Below are 12,575 nucleotides of genomic sequence, written 5' to 3'. Positions count from 1 at the left end.
TGCCTCCCCCCCCCCCCCCCGAAGAGAATTAATGTTTTTGCAGTAAAGCTTACCTTCATAGTTTACTTGACCATCACCATCAATATCTGCTTCCCTAATCATTTCATCAACTTCTTCATCTGTTAACTTCTCTCCAAGATTTGTCATCACATGGCGAAGTTCTGCAGCACTAATATATCCATTCCCATCCTAGAGTAACAAGTTAAAGAGGTGTTTAAGGATTGCTTACTAGGCTGAGTGACCCTTATGTACAACATTTGAGTATTTGGGGAAATATACTTTCTAAAAGGAAGTAGGAACAACTTTGAATTGCTCCCCCAGAGCCACTATTTATATGGACGATACCATCTATTTTTCTGATCATAAATCGATCATGTTTGGACCAAGGAAGTAGTGAAGAGCCAAAATTGGGGAGAGAATAGAAGATGAGGATATGAAAAGACTGGGTAGGGAAAAAGTCTGTTTTGAATTTAAAGGCACCTTTAGAAATTAATGTTCTGCTACACTAAAAAAAGTCAGCAAGGCACACAAGATGAAGCTAGAAGACTTACAGGGGGGTGGGGAAGAAGAGAAGATAAGTATATCTGCCTGTACAGGTACAAACAAATGCCTATTGCAGGGGCAGGCAATTATTTTGGGCAGAGGGCCATTTGCTGAGTTTTGGCAAGCCATTGAGGGGCACGTGACAGGCAGCCAGGGGTAGATAAATATTACATTTTTTAGGGGCCCTGGAGACTGGACAGAATGGCCTGGCAGGCCACATCTGGCCCACAGGTCACATTTTGCCCACCCTGGCTTATTGTAACACTACTTCAAATTTTTGGGTTATTTTTTAAAGGAGAAAAAGGTCCCCAGATAGGATATTAAGTACAGCAACACCCCTCTCAGCTACCCTAGGTATTGGACCACTATCGTTTAGGTTAACATCCAACCCTCAATTTACAACATAGATGGATGGTCCAAATGATACCACAAAAGAAGTTCCAGGTAACTAGCAACTAAAAATAGTTTCCACTAGACTAAATATACTATATACACAGTGGGATTCTAGTCAGCCCCTCAAACCCTGTACAACATTTTACCTTATCAAACACACGGAATGCTTCTCTAATTTCTTCTTCACTGTCTGTATCTTTCATTTTTCTTGCCATCATTGTCAGAAACTCTGGAAAGTCAATGGTGCCATTGCCTACGAGAAAGTGGGGTAATTAAGTCACTGAAAATAAGCTAGTTTTTACCAATCAACTGCTACCTAGAAACCTTACCATCAGCATCTACTTCATTGATCATATCCTGCAATTCAGCTTCTGTTGGGTTTTGACCAAGTGACCTCATCACTGTTCCCAATTCCTTTGTTGTTATAGTACCATCACCATCCTTGTCAAATAGTGAAAAAGCTTCTTTGAATTCTGTTTGACAGGAAAAGAAGTGTTATTTCAACAACTATGAACTTAAGTTTGAATCATAAAAGTTTAAAAGGAAAAAACCCCAAAACTTAAACTTAAAAGTTAAAACAGCTATGAATTCTTGTTTTGTTAGGCAAGTTATTGGTTGCCTGGTATAAAATAAATACTGAAGCCATTTCTTAGAGTACTAAACACTTGCCCTGGAGCCCTATTCTTTGGTGGAAAGCAATCTAGAAGACATGGATGTGGACAAAGGGGGTGGAAGGGGAGGTGTCAATCAGCCTCATTCACCAAACACTTGTATGACAGTTAGAAGCAGATCATAAATGCAAGAGTTTTACATTAGCTATTGCAATTTTCATCTGGAACTGAAGCCTTGAATACTTGCCATTCATATATTTCATCTCATGTGGATATAATATTTCAAGTACAATAAAGCACAAACTCAAAGTTGTGCTAAGAGTGAAAAAACAAAAACCAGCTTTCAGTGTCCAAGATAAGTCACAGAATAAATATGGTAAAAAAAAAAGTCCAGAAGTATTTTTCTATGAAGTCTGGTCCTCAATTTTCCAGGTTTTTTTTTTTTTTTTTTTTAAATAAACGATCTAGTTAAGGGGCATTATGCAGAGCATGTCTACAAGAGATGCTTCAAGCACAGTAGACATTCTACTGCACATTAGCACTGCTTTTGTCTACTGCACTAATAACGCACAGTAGAATTAAGTCTACTGAACATTAGTGTAAAAAAAAATTTAAAAAGCACCAATGTTAGCATGCAGTAGCATCAGCTATAGTGCATTGATATTACAGGTACTAAAAGCTTAATAAGCCATAATTATGGTGCATTAGTGAACATGTAGACCATGCCTACTGTAGCTTAACTTAGTCTAGTTCTCCATCTGCTGATCAAGCAATTAGTGACATACTTGAAAGGCCAAAAAGTCCTACTTACAAGGTTTGAAAACAGACATGTAGCTCATTATTATAATTGTACGTCCAAGTAACCATTAAAATACTGTTTAGCTTTGCACCACACTTAACCAAAATTCTCAAAAGCACCAAGATGAATCCACTAGGTATGATCAAAAACTTGTAAGAATCAAAGTGTTTAATGTTTAGAACAATCTTAACAGGAAGTTTCTAAATAGAAAAAGTAGGTGTATGGAACTGAGGCTTTATTAGCGGTCTCTTCCTATACTGCTCTGAAATGTGTAGTTCTCAACTAGTAAGCCCAGGTGGGTTTGAAGGGGCCGATTCAAGGTTAGCCAAGCCTCCCCAGAAATAGCCTTGTGGCTCCTGGCAGCCCTGTCTTATTCTGACAACAATCCCTTGAGAATGGTAATAAGCAGAGGTAGCTACCTAGCCCTGCTGCAGGACTTGTGCTAGTTAGTGTGGCTATGCGGCTTTTGTTCTGGGGCTGGCATGCATTACTGTGCTATGCATGACAAGAAACTCACAAGAGGCAGGCTAAATCTGGGACTAAAGCTGTAGAATCTGCTCTAGAGCTAAAAAGCCAAAATACATTTCTAAATCATAGTACAACCATGCTGAACCAACACTCCCCAAAACTGGAGGGGCAAGAATTCCAGTGGGTGACATCTTTCACAGTACCTGCCTCAGGCCTCATCTCCTAAGGAATAGGAAGATACCAAAACAGCTTGCCTAGATCCATCCTAGCAATACTAATTAAGAGAGGGAGTCACCCATAAGAATGTACCCTTTTCATGCATCTCCTGTATCATAATGGCAACATCACCTCAACCCTTCCAAAAGGAAAGGGAATTTTGATGACAGCCTTTTTCTACATTTAAAAGAAAAAAAAAACTTCAGGAATTCTTGATACTTGGCAAAACTGTGGGATAGCTTATGTTCAGCTTGTGTATTCAGTTCTTACTTTTCATTATAATTAGCAATGGACCAATCCAGCAGAACTGACCAATCCAGCAGTACACAACCATTTCTAGACAATTTTCGGTAATCTTCATTTTGGCAAGTGGGCTATCCAAGGTAAACACTGACTACTTAAAAGCTGTGGCAAGAATCAATTTGGAGAGACTCGAGTTTTGCTGCTACCTCACATACCAAATGTAAGGGGCAATACCTTCAAGTACTGCCACAAAATAGTAGGCAAATTCTTATAAGGGATATTATAGAAGTACACAACCCATTTATATTCCAAAAATGCTTGCCTTTGGCAAGAGGCAAGTGATCTAAACTCATAAGTCAGGCTGATTTTGATGAATAATTCCCAATTTTGAAACTTAACCAAATTTGGAGAACTCTGATAATTAAACACAAATGCATGATCAACCTACAAGAGTCCATTACCTCTTGCTGCACATATGAAAGGAAACTTTTTAGCAACTAATTGTTTCTCCAAAACTAGTAAAATCAGCTAGCACTGAAGCCTATGAATGGTTAGGAAAACAAACAGCTTTCAGAAGGTAGATTTTTCTCTCCAAAACCAAGGTATCATCCATCATCCAAACCCAAGCATCAGCTGTAGTCATGACAAGATGCTCTTCTCCATCCAAGTCCATTAAAGTCTCATTTTGCATGCTGAATAAAAGGCAACATAATACTTATGTTTACTACTTCACACTTGATGCAGATGTTAAGTACATTTAAAATGCAGGTTTAAGTTTAAAGCATCAACAGGAAGCTGCAAGGAGCATAGTCCTTCCCCTATCAAAAGCTACCTCTACTGCATCGCTAAAGTCATAAACTTTTTCTATAATAATATAGAAGACCCTAAGTATGTGTAAAAGTGAACTCTACCCTAGCAACAACTTCTGCAGTATCACACAAATGCAAGACTATTCTTAAGCCAAGGAGTAAACGCCACCATCTTCCCTAGATCTTGTACCAGCAGAAGCTGTGCAAGTAGTCTCAGGTGAAAGAGTACACTGCAGTAAGATCAGTGCAAGGGTGACTAAAGGCAGTCAGCTACAGTGGAAATCATCAAGGAAAACCTTGACACCTCTGGTAGAGGAGAACATGTTCTTGGCGACTACAGCTACACAACTCCAAAACTGCTTTGACAAGCCAACTTGATGCAAACTGGAGTTTATTTGCCATTTTTCAATTTATTACCATTATAACCAAGTTAAAAGTTCAGTTAACTGATCCAAAGCACCATGGCAACCAGACTGATACCTATCTTCAATTCACACAGGGCAGAGACCATAAAATCTTTTGGTAATCCAGAAAGTCCTCAGACTACTTTTGAGAGACTGTTCCAAAATTTAAAAGTTCCCTGAAATTGGCTTAAGTTTTTGCTGGTTTGCAGTGATCCATGACAACTGAGAGATACAAGCAGACTTTATGAACGCTGTCCAGAAGACCAGGTCTGTTGCATCCAGACTTGAAATGCTGCCAAGCAAGGTTTGATTTTTCAGTATTTCCCAGGCAGAAACTGGTCTATTTGTTATTCTGATCCCATTCCCTGCCCCAACTCAGGGAACAAAAGCCATCTTCAAGTCTCTAAAATTTTATGTTCGTCTACTCTCCAGATCAGATTCTCAAATAGTACTTCATCTTTCAGTACTCCCAGCTTCAGCTGTCATCTTAAATCAAAAGATCAAACATCATCTTTGAGTTTTTTCATGTGCAACACTGGAGTTACCACAACTGAAGGCCACATGGATTCCCTAGGCCATTCCAAGGCCACATGGATTCCCTAGGCAATTACCAAGTCAAAAGATTCCAACATGGACTTCAGATGTTTTCCTGAAGTAACCACTAGTTTCTGTGCAATTATGATAAATTCCAGAATACTGTCATGCATTCAAGAAACTCGGACTGATCCTTGCCACTATCTCTTTAACCTTCTTTCACCAATGTGTCACAAGGACATACACAGGTGAATTGCAGGAGCTCAAGTTCAAGACAAGTGTCAGTCAATTGGCCTTCTGCACAGTAATCCTCCAATGGCCAACAATAAAAATATTAGATTTAAAGTTCCATTTTTTAGGTTTTAAGCTCCTTGTAAGATTCTAGTTGCCATGGCAGCCAAAGACTATGAGGTAGTATAACTGTATGCATACTAAATTCCAGATATACTCTTTGAGAAGACTGTCAGAATTCCAACAGCTCAAGCAGCAGCCAATACTAGTTTTATGCCCATCCTATGAATTTGGGGATAAATCCATTTTCAGGCAAGAAGCCTCTATTTGAGAGTTAGGCAGTCAATTGCCTCTTGCCATTTCTCTTTCAATCATGCTGAACCCCAAGCTCAGCTGAGGAAAAAAAATATAGGACAAAAACCGCAAAACACACAACCCCTCCCCCCCAAAAAACAAAATTTATCATTCCCTGGTCTAATCCAGGATCAAGTCATGGAGCCATCAGTCATCAAGTCAGGATCAATTCCAGGGGAAGGGGGAGAGGGGGCAACTTAAATCACTGGTTTTACTTGAAGTATCTCAGTATAAAAGTTCAGTCCCTCTGGTAAATGGATGAAAACAGGCAAGTTGATGGAAGCAGGTTTGAAGAGTGTAAGAGGCATTTGGATTTTCACATCTGGCTTCCCAATCAGATTTGCTTAGCGACTATCAATTTTGCAACTTCAAGTAGATTTTCATTTTCCACATCACCTAAAAGGAGGTTCCTATAAATAGAAGGCATCAGTTCTGATGAACCACAAGAAAAGACAGAATTCAGTAAATTCTTTGCATTGGCTCTGAAATGCTAGAAAAATAAAAAAAATTGTTGAATAAGCCATCATATTAAGTCAGATCTTTCTTACTAGTAATGGATGTAAAATACCCCAGCCAAATACATGCCTCCTAAGGGCAATTTTCCTACCAGACCCTACTATTATTCACTTCAGGAGTTCCAGGATATTGAAAGAGGGCATACCATGGCACTTGCTAACTGTGTAGCATAAACCCAGACCATCAGATAATGTTTCTGGAAGCTTTTCTTCCTCAGTCTCCACAAATTTTAGACCACCATTTCTCCCATCTTTCACTTATGTAAGAACTGTATTTAGGTCCAGAGGATTTTCAGTGGCTCCTCTTCTACATGAGGGGTACATCAGCCCCACATGTAAGACCAGGTTTCTCATGTTAAGTATATCCATGAGGAAGTGTTCTAATGTGACGGGGGGTTAACAGTCTTGGCAGGCATGCCCAAAATGAGCCCCATACTCTCCAAGCACCACTCTAATCCCCTTCCTCTGGGCCAATCTGCTGCACTGCTTCCTGTTATGTCTGCCACCATACTACTAGTCCTCTCCCAAGTCTGCTGCATGCTACACAAAGGCAGCCCCTGCCACTTGTGGCATTCATGCTGCAGGTTGGCTACCTCTGCTGTAGTGCCCTGAACGTAGTATTCAAACACAATGACAGTGTCAAAGTGTTAAATGCACAAACTGGACAAAACCTAGCTACTGAGACTATCAAAGTTAACCCATTTGAATCAACTAAGTATTATTTGAAGGATCTCACCAGATTTGACAAGCCCCAGATCTTAAAAGATCCCAAAAGCTTTATTTATTTGTAGTAAGGCTATCAACATGCATCTTGGGCCTAAAACAGGGTCAGACATTGAACTTCTTGCATATACTTAGGTCCACAGTACTGAAGCAACCCAAGCCTTAAAGAGATGAATACTTAAAGTACAAAATTAAAAAAGGTAATAAAAATATCAATGGGACTGAAGTCTGTTCTGGCAAAATAAAACCAAACCTGACTTTTTTTTTTTTTTTTTAAGCTTAGACCTTGAAGCACCCGAACACAAAAACCCAACAGCATGTTTATTTTATTGCTGTAATACTGTTCTACAAGGTCAGGACAAGTTCTTTGAACCTTACAGGTCCAAAAGAGAGACCAACTTTAGAAATAAAAGGATAAATTCACCTTTCAGCCAAAGTTACAATTCTTTAAACTGAAAAAATGTTCTTAAAAAACAAAGTCTTCTTTTTAAGGGATACCCCCAAAAGGTCAGATAATACTGCACAAGACAGTTACAGGCATAACATTAATTTCCTTTCACTATGAGTTTGATGCTTGAAGAGCAATAATACACAAGTATCAACCACCTTCGTATTTATTATTCTGGTAAAAAAGAAAAGAGAGAGTACCATTTTATATGCATCACAACTGACCATCTCTCAAAATTGACTTTATTTCACTTACTTCTAGACAGGATTCTTTATAGTAGTCATTAGTTTAATAGCATGACTCAGTCAATCAAACAAAAACAAACAAACAAAAATCAACATTAACTAGTTAAACTGCAACTCAAGATTCAAGTTCTACATTGCCAACAAGACATGATATCAAAGACAGCCGAAAACAAGAAGTTCTGGTATGTCTTCTGCAAGAGCCACATCAGTTTCAAGTTAGCCTTTCTTGGACTGACAAAAAGTAGTAACTGAAATCTGTTGGACCATCACACTATTAGTAGGCAGATTTCTCAGTCTGGTCACTTGAACTAAATGCCCTATGTAATTATGCACAAAACACAGCTCACCGTGCTGTATATACATTGTGAAGTTTTTAGAAGAAAGGCTCTCACTCTGCCACAAGTCTACTTTGAAAAAACTTTAGAGCAATTTAGCAATACCTCTCACCAATGAGGCTGTGATACCAATACGCAAAACAAATTAGGACAGCAATCTCTCTACCCCCGCCTATTTGTATTAATATGGGAATGGTTATAAGCAGCTTGTATGCAATGGTATTTTAATGAAAACACAAGCTTCAGGTTCTACTTCATATACTTAAGAGAAGACTTTTCTGTTCATACTAAATAAAAGACTGAAGTTACTCAGTTGCTAATATCAAACATCAATATGATAGATCATTTTAAGATCAATAAGACTCCCAATACAATGTTTACCTGCATAGATGCAACCTTACCTGCAATCTGCTCTTCTGTCAGTTGATCAGCCTGTAATATAAGAAAACAGCATTACCATTCAGCAAGACATTAGGGAATGAATTAAAAATTATGACTCAATTGCTTCTGTAGGCATTTCAAGGTAGTTTCTCTTTGGTGCTTATTTTGGATTTCCTACCTAATCCCAAAACTAGGTTACCAAATTTTAAAAAAGCGTTTTCTTTCTTAGGAAGTTACAATGCATACATACCTCAATTACTAAGAGAACTTGCTGCCAATAGTTTCCTGAGCTGATCTAGATCATCTAATACTTAACCAAGTTAAATATGAAACAGTTATCAAGAACGTACATCCAACTACATTCCCCCTGAGCTTCAGCTCCCTTAACCTGGTGTTAAAAAGCAAACGCGAGTACAATTACAGTAACAAGTCCTTACATATATGCAGGATCTTTAAATCTGTCCTGTTCTCTCACAAGTTTCAGATTCAAACTAAAGCCTATTTCGAAGGGAAACCCAAGGAGTAAAATGGCCCCATACAAAGCTGCTTTATTTTATGTATTGTGTGACCTTAACTTTCAGGCACGATCTAACACAGTGGTTTTCAACTTGTGGTCCATGGACTCCTTGGAGTCCACAGACTATGCCCAAGGGATCCATGAAAGATGACTATGGTCAAAAGTATGGGGACACCCACACTTACAATTCAAAGGGGTCCACAAATAAAGAGGTTGAAAACTACTTATCTAAGACCCAACACAACACTGCCAAAGCTAGTTAATACAGAAAACTGACCAAGAAAAATAATGTTTAAAATTTAATACATTCAAGTTTTTGGCTGGCTACATATAGCAGCTGAAGTTCAGTAGCTAAATATAACTGAAATTTGTTTGAAAGACGCATATACATATTTGTTGGCACCGTAAAAAAAAACCAAAAACCAACAAAAACCCAACCACAAACCAAAACACCCACCCCGTACTTAAAAAACAGTGCAAGAATTTCTGGAAGACCTCCCTCAGTTTTCAAGCTCAGGTCACCTTCAAACAAACTTCAGCTGCTTGGCTCTTCCCCCAAAAAAGAGAGAATACTTCATTAAAATTCAATTGAGAGAAAACAACTCTGAAAAGAGATTGTAGAGACACCTTAAGAGCCCATTGCATGGGATGGCTAGAATCAGTACCTAGAAGCAACTGCTTTTCTATCCCCTTATTAGTAAAGCAACTGATTACAGTGTGGATCAGTAAGACTGACCTGTCTTGACAGAAAGGACTACATACAGCTTGATCTTACTGACCATGTTGCCTGACTTTTTGGTTTCTTAAAACCAAATTCATTTTGCTCCAGCACAGAAGTCTGTTTAGGCAAGAATAAGAGATTCACTTAATCTATTGTGGAAAAAGAGAAAAGTGCACAAGATGCAATTTAAGGTACAGGGAGATTAAGGGGGGGAGGAAGAAAGAAGTAGGAAAACTTACTTTGGGTTTTGGGGGGGGGGAAGAAGGCTGTTGTTTTTGTTTTGTTTTTTTTAAAAAAGAGGGACAATTCTATACAAGAACTACATCTTACATTGAAGTTAATAACTTACTTAGCACTTCAGAAAGCTGGGTTTACATATACATACAGAAGGGGAATCTGCCTACAAAAAAAAGCGAATACATGTTCAGTATCCAAGACAAAAGCTAAAACAGCTGCTGGTTGTAGGCAACTGAAAGATAAATGCAACATGCTGTACAGACTTGGGATTAAGCATACACTAGTCCAGAATTTACTGCAAACAGTTGCAGAATAGGCCAGGCAGTATTCACTGGTAAAATAGCAGGGATGCTATTTTGCTACCCATCCCAGCTAACAGTGGTTAAGCTCTTCCTAGCATGCTAGCCAGTTTGGTCAGATTCAGTCCTACAATGCTACATAGCTTTTTTCAAGTTTTGACATTCAAGTGTAGTGCCAGTCAGTTGAGATCAGATATTTGTTTGCCTGGGGAGTATCACCTAGCGCACAGCAGTGCCAAACAAATCCTATCCTCCTAGCTACTGCTCCAGCAGTTCAAGTGGAATAAAAACCAGAAGCATTCCATTTGCACAGAATGATTTATAAACATAGAGCTTTCAGTGTTTAACCTGATTCACTTAAACCTACAGGTAGTCACTTAAATGTCCAAATTTAATTCATCAGTCTTTTATTAAGTTTAACAAATGTATGACCTGCATTGCAGTAAGTAGGACTTTTTTTTTTTTTTTTTTTAAATGTACTTCCCTTCTGACTTAATCCATGGCAAGTCAATAGATCACTATCCAGGTATTTTATCTTATTTGCTAGTATTGAGGGCCATGTCATGGGCACAGGGTTTGGAATCAGCTAGGCTACTGAAGTCTCAGATGCATGACAAAGAGATAACAAATAATGCAGTGGAATTGTACTGGAGGTGGGGCAGGACTGAACAAACACCATCTGTACCCTGCAGAGCAGGGCTCTGCAGGGACTGCTGCGCAACAGCAATGGAGGGCGGGGTCAGCAAAACTGCTGGTAAGTGGCTTCACCAGTCAATTCCACCTGATACAGTTGAAAGGCATGCAGCAGATGTTGTTACTTCAGCCCTGAAGCTCAAGTAGCAGTTACAAAAGGCTACATTTCCTTAGTGGCCTTAAGAAAAGACATCCTTCTCAGCATTTGATCTGGTTGCTCATGTGTACACCCATGTCAGGATGCAGACCTTTGATAATGCGCAACTTTCAGAAACATCTGCTTAGATCTTCCAGAATATGCAGCTAAGCATCTGCCAGTTTTGTAGATATCTGACTTGCTGGTAACCAGCTTTATGACGTTGCGATTCCAATGGGGGGAAATCAGGGGCAGAATAATAATAATAAAATCTAGTCTTTTAAAAGGTTATCATTATTGGCCAACTGTCTTTACAACTCCAAGGATACACACAGTTTTAATGCTATGATGAAAAAAAAGTCTCGTGTGAATTTCTAGTATACAAGAAATTCACATAATATTATTTGTTCAATTTCCCCCAAAACTAGCTTGTATCAAGCTACATTTTTTTTCTGCAAGCACTATTAGGGCTCTGGTTTGGCATGCTCTCTGTGATCAGGGGATGAAGACAGCAACCAGAGAACTCGCAAGAGAAAGAGTTACCAGTTTGGCAGTACATAGCTCCTACACCATAGGAACACGCAGCCTCTACAGGCAGAGCTGCATAAGTCAAGACCTTCAACTACTCAGTAGTTAGCAGAGGACCTTAAACAGTTCAAAGTCTAATCCAGAGCAGGAAGCAGAGTTGAACAAATCAGCCCACACCAAAAGCGGTGCCATTCTGTTCCAGAACTTAGCATTACGGGCTTGCACCTGTTAAGCGTGCCAAGTGTGGGCAGCTCTGCTGCCCTAGACATCGCATCAGCACTAGAAGTCAGATATTGCTACCCAAGAACTAGGGTTACATGTACCACAGCTCATGTACTCTGTGCGAAGCCATTTTAGCCCCTGTATTTAAAAAAAACAAAACAAAAAAAAACACCACAAAAAACTCTTAGCAAGTTTAACCATGCCTCCTGGACACACCCATCTCTAGATACAGCTTGCTCAAAACCTGCAGACCGCTCCATTTTGTTTCCTAGAGAAAGGCAGATGCTACTGACAAGACGAAGTAGCACAAGTCCTTCCGCAGCGATACAGAACGCTTCTATCCGATCCACAAAGCCAGCGTTACACGGCTGACCAAATACACAAGAATGTATCATAAATCAGCAAAGCAAGGGTGTCAACCATTTCCTACCCATCAAAAGAGAAGGCTATCACTATATACAAGAATCAAGGAATATATATATTAACCAGAATGCTTTCAGCACCACCAAAATAAACACCAAGTACCTTCTGGAGCCACCTACAAAATTAAGAGCCTCCTCAATAGAGATATTGGTGCTCTTTTCACCACCCCCCACCCCTTTTTTGACACGATCCTCCAGCTCTGCTAGAAACATTTGTTTATGCGGCTCCAAGCTTTCCCAAAAGAGGAACCTGCTTCATGCAAATCTAGTGCAGATGCTCAGAAACTTAGGGCAAAGGAAAGGTAGCAACTGCGGCTGAAGCCCCCATTGAAATGCAACAAAACCCTTCCACACCGTGAAGAAGAAAGAAAAAAAAAAACCACGAAAGAAAGAAACACAATAATGAAAATAATATTATGATCTCGGGGGGTGGGGGGCGGCAATACTGACGCAGGGAGGCGGCGAGCAGCTGCAGGACTCCGCAGTGCCCAGCCGCCACCGCCAGGCACACGCCGCGGGGTGGGGGTAGGGGGGCGGGGCGGGAGGCC

The 12,575-nt window shown here is 39.6% G+C and overlaps 1 protein-coding gene across 2 annotated transcripts in view; it reads right to left on the bottom strand.

Moving 5' to 3' along the window:
- CALM2 (calmodulin 2) overlaps positions 1-8,387 on the bottom strand; it is a 10,765-nt gene extending 2,378 nt beyond the window's left edge. The window contains exons 1-4 of one of the 2 annotated variants that reach the window (XM_014520030.2): positions 8,273-8,387; positions 1,266-1,409; positions 1,083-1,189; positions 54-189 (exon numbers count right to left, since the gene is read on the bottom strand). In XM_014520030.2, coding sequence (XP_014375516.1) covers positions 54-189; positions 1,083-1,189; positions 1,266-1,335 — 313 coding nt within the window. In that variant the 5' untranslated portion in view covers positions 1,336-1,409; positions 8,273-8,387. Of the gene's footprint in view, positions 1-53; positions 190-1,082; positions 1,190-1,265; positions 1,410-5,820; positions 5,989-8,272 lie in introns of those variants that run through there. The other variant, XM_025203390.1, reaches the window with a different exon arrangement.
- Positions 8,388-12,575: the final 4,188 nt, after the last annotated feature.

Source organism: Alligator sinensis, unplaced genomic scaffold, assembly GCF_000455745.1.
Source record: "Alligator sinensis unplaced genomic scaffold, ASM45574v1 scaffold131_1, whole genome shotgun sequence".
Classification (NCBI taxonomy): domain Eukaryota; kingdom Metazoa; phylum Chordata; order Crocodylia; family Alligatoridae; genus Alligator; species Alligator sinensis.
The sequence above is the reverse complement of the archived record's forward strand: the minus strand, read 5'-3'. Positions and strand labels throughout refer to the sequence as shown.